This window comes from Triticum dicoccoides, chromosome 7B (genome assembly GCF_002162155.2).
Source record: "Triticum dicoccoides isolate Atlit2015 ecotype Zavitan chromosome 7B, WEW_v2.0, whole genome shotgun sequence".
In the NCBI taxonomy this organism is placed as follows: Eukaryota; Viridiplantae; Streptophyta; class Magnoliopsida; order Poales; family Poaceae; genus Triticum; species Triticum dicoccoides.
In genome coordinates this window covers 69,966,208-69,967,544 of record NC_041393.1, presented here as the reverse complement: position 1 = coordinate 69,967,544, position 1,337 = coordinate 69,966,208, and the positions used below count along the sequence as shown (strand labels likewise).

General features: G+C 46.0%; 1 protein-coding gene across 1 annotated transcript in view; it reads left to right on the top strand.

The window, feature by feature from the left end:
* The first annotated feature begins 427 nt into the window (after positions 1–427).
* Positions 428–1,337, top strand: part of LOC119338626 (glutamate receptor 2.8-like) — a 4,949-nt gene continuing 4,039 nt past the window's right edge. Inside the window, exon 1 of the mRNA XM_037610920.1 lies at positions 428–701. Coding sequence (XP_037466817.1) covers positions 428–701 — 274 coding nt within the window. The remainder of the gene's footprint in view (positions 702–1,337) is intronic.

The following is a 1,337-nucleotide window of genomic DNA, read 5'->3' as shown; positions in this document are numbered from 1 at the left end:
CTTTTTCTAGTCTAATCCCTGTAACCCAGCACCCCGTGAGATTGAGATATCACATACCGCATCCAATTCCCGCGTACCAGCAAAAGACTATGCATACGGCAATATTTAACGTCATGTGGCCGTTGGAATCATTTGGGCGGTTGACGCAACAACTTAATTTTTTTTTGCAGGTAACAACTTAAGCATTGACATTGATCATGTTGTTGCGTCTAGCGATGGAGGAAGAACGGATCAACAGTCGGATGGTTTTGTACGCCCAGGAAATTTCGCCGTCGCGTGGCGAGCGATGTACACGACGCCTATGTTTCACCTCGCTCGCCACGCGGCACGCATCAACATATATGTACACGACGGACCGGCAACTCGATCAGCAAGCAAGTTACACCGAATCAGTACGTAGCGAGAACTCAACCGCGCGCGCACTCTCATGGCGGGGCCGGCAGCTGTGCTCGTGCTCCTCTCTTTGCTCGCGCTCTGGAGCTGCGCCGTCGCCGTTGCACCGCTGCCTGGGGCGGTGGTGCCGGCGCCGGTGCGGGTGGGCGTGGTGCTGGACCTGACGAGCGCCGTGGGGAGGGAGAGGCGCGCCTGCATTTCCAGGGCGTTGGGCGACTTCCATGCCGCTCACGCCGGCTCCGGCTCCGCACGGGTCGAGCTGCGTGTGCGGGGCTCGCGCGGGGATCTCGCCACGGCCGCACACGCTGGTAAGTTTAAACCTCCTTTTTCGGTTTATAAGGCTTATTTCAATTTTTTTTTGTTTTTTCAATTTAAATGGCTCATCTTCATTTCATTTTTAATTTTCGAGGCGCATTAAATCTCTGCATGCAAGAATTAAAAAGAAACACACCAATGCATGTAATATTCCTATTCATCTACTCCCTCTGTTTCTAAATATTTGTTTTTTTAGAGATTTTAAATGGACTATCACATACAGATGTATATAGACATATTTTTGAGTGTAGATTCATTCATTTTGCTCCGTATATAGTCACTTGTTAAAATATATAGAAAGACAAATATATAGGAACAGAGGGAGTAGTGGCCAAGCATGCATGCACTGCAATTAATCCAAATTAATGCATGAGTTTAATTTGAGTAGTTTTGTAAAGTATGAGATACATTTTTCCACACACAAAATGCTTTGGTTGATGAGATTTCAGATTTGAGCCCTATAAACCGAAAAGGAGGAAGTATCTCCTTTGCATCATTTACATCTTGATAATACGAGCTTAATTTAAGCATGACATACTTGTTTCATGCGACAATTGCACTTCCGGACAAGGGCCTTAAATGTGCTGAAATGATAAAAATCTGAATGTCAGTTTTTTACGAACGTTTTT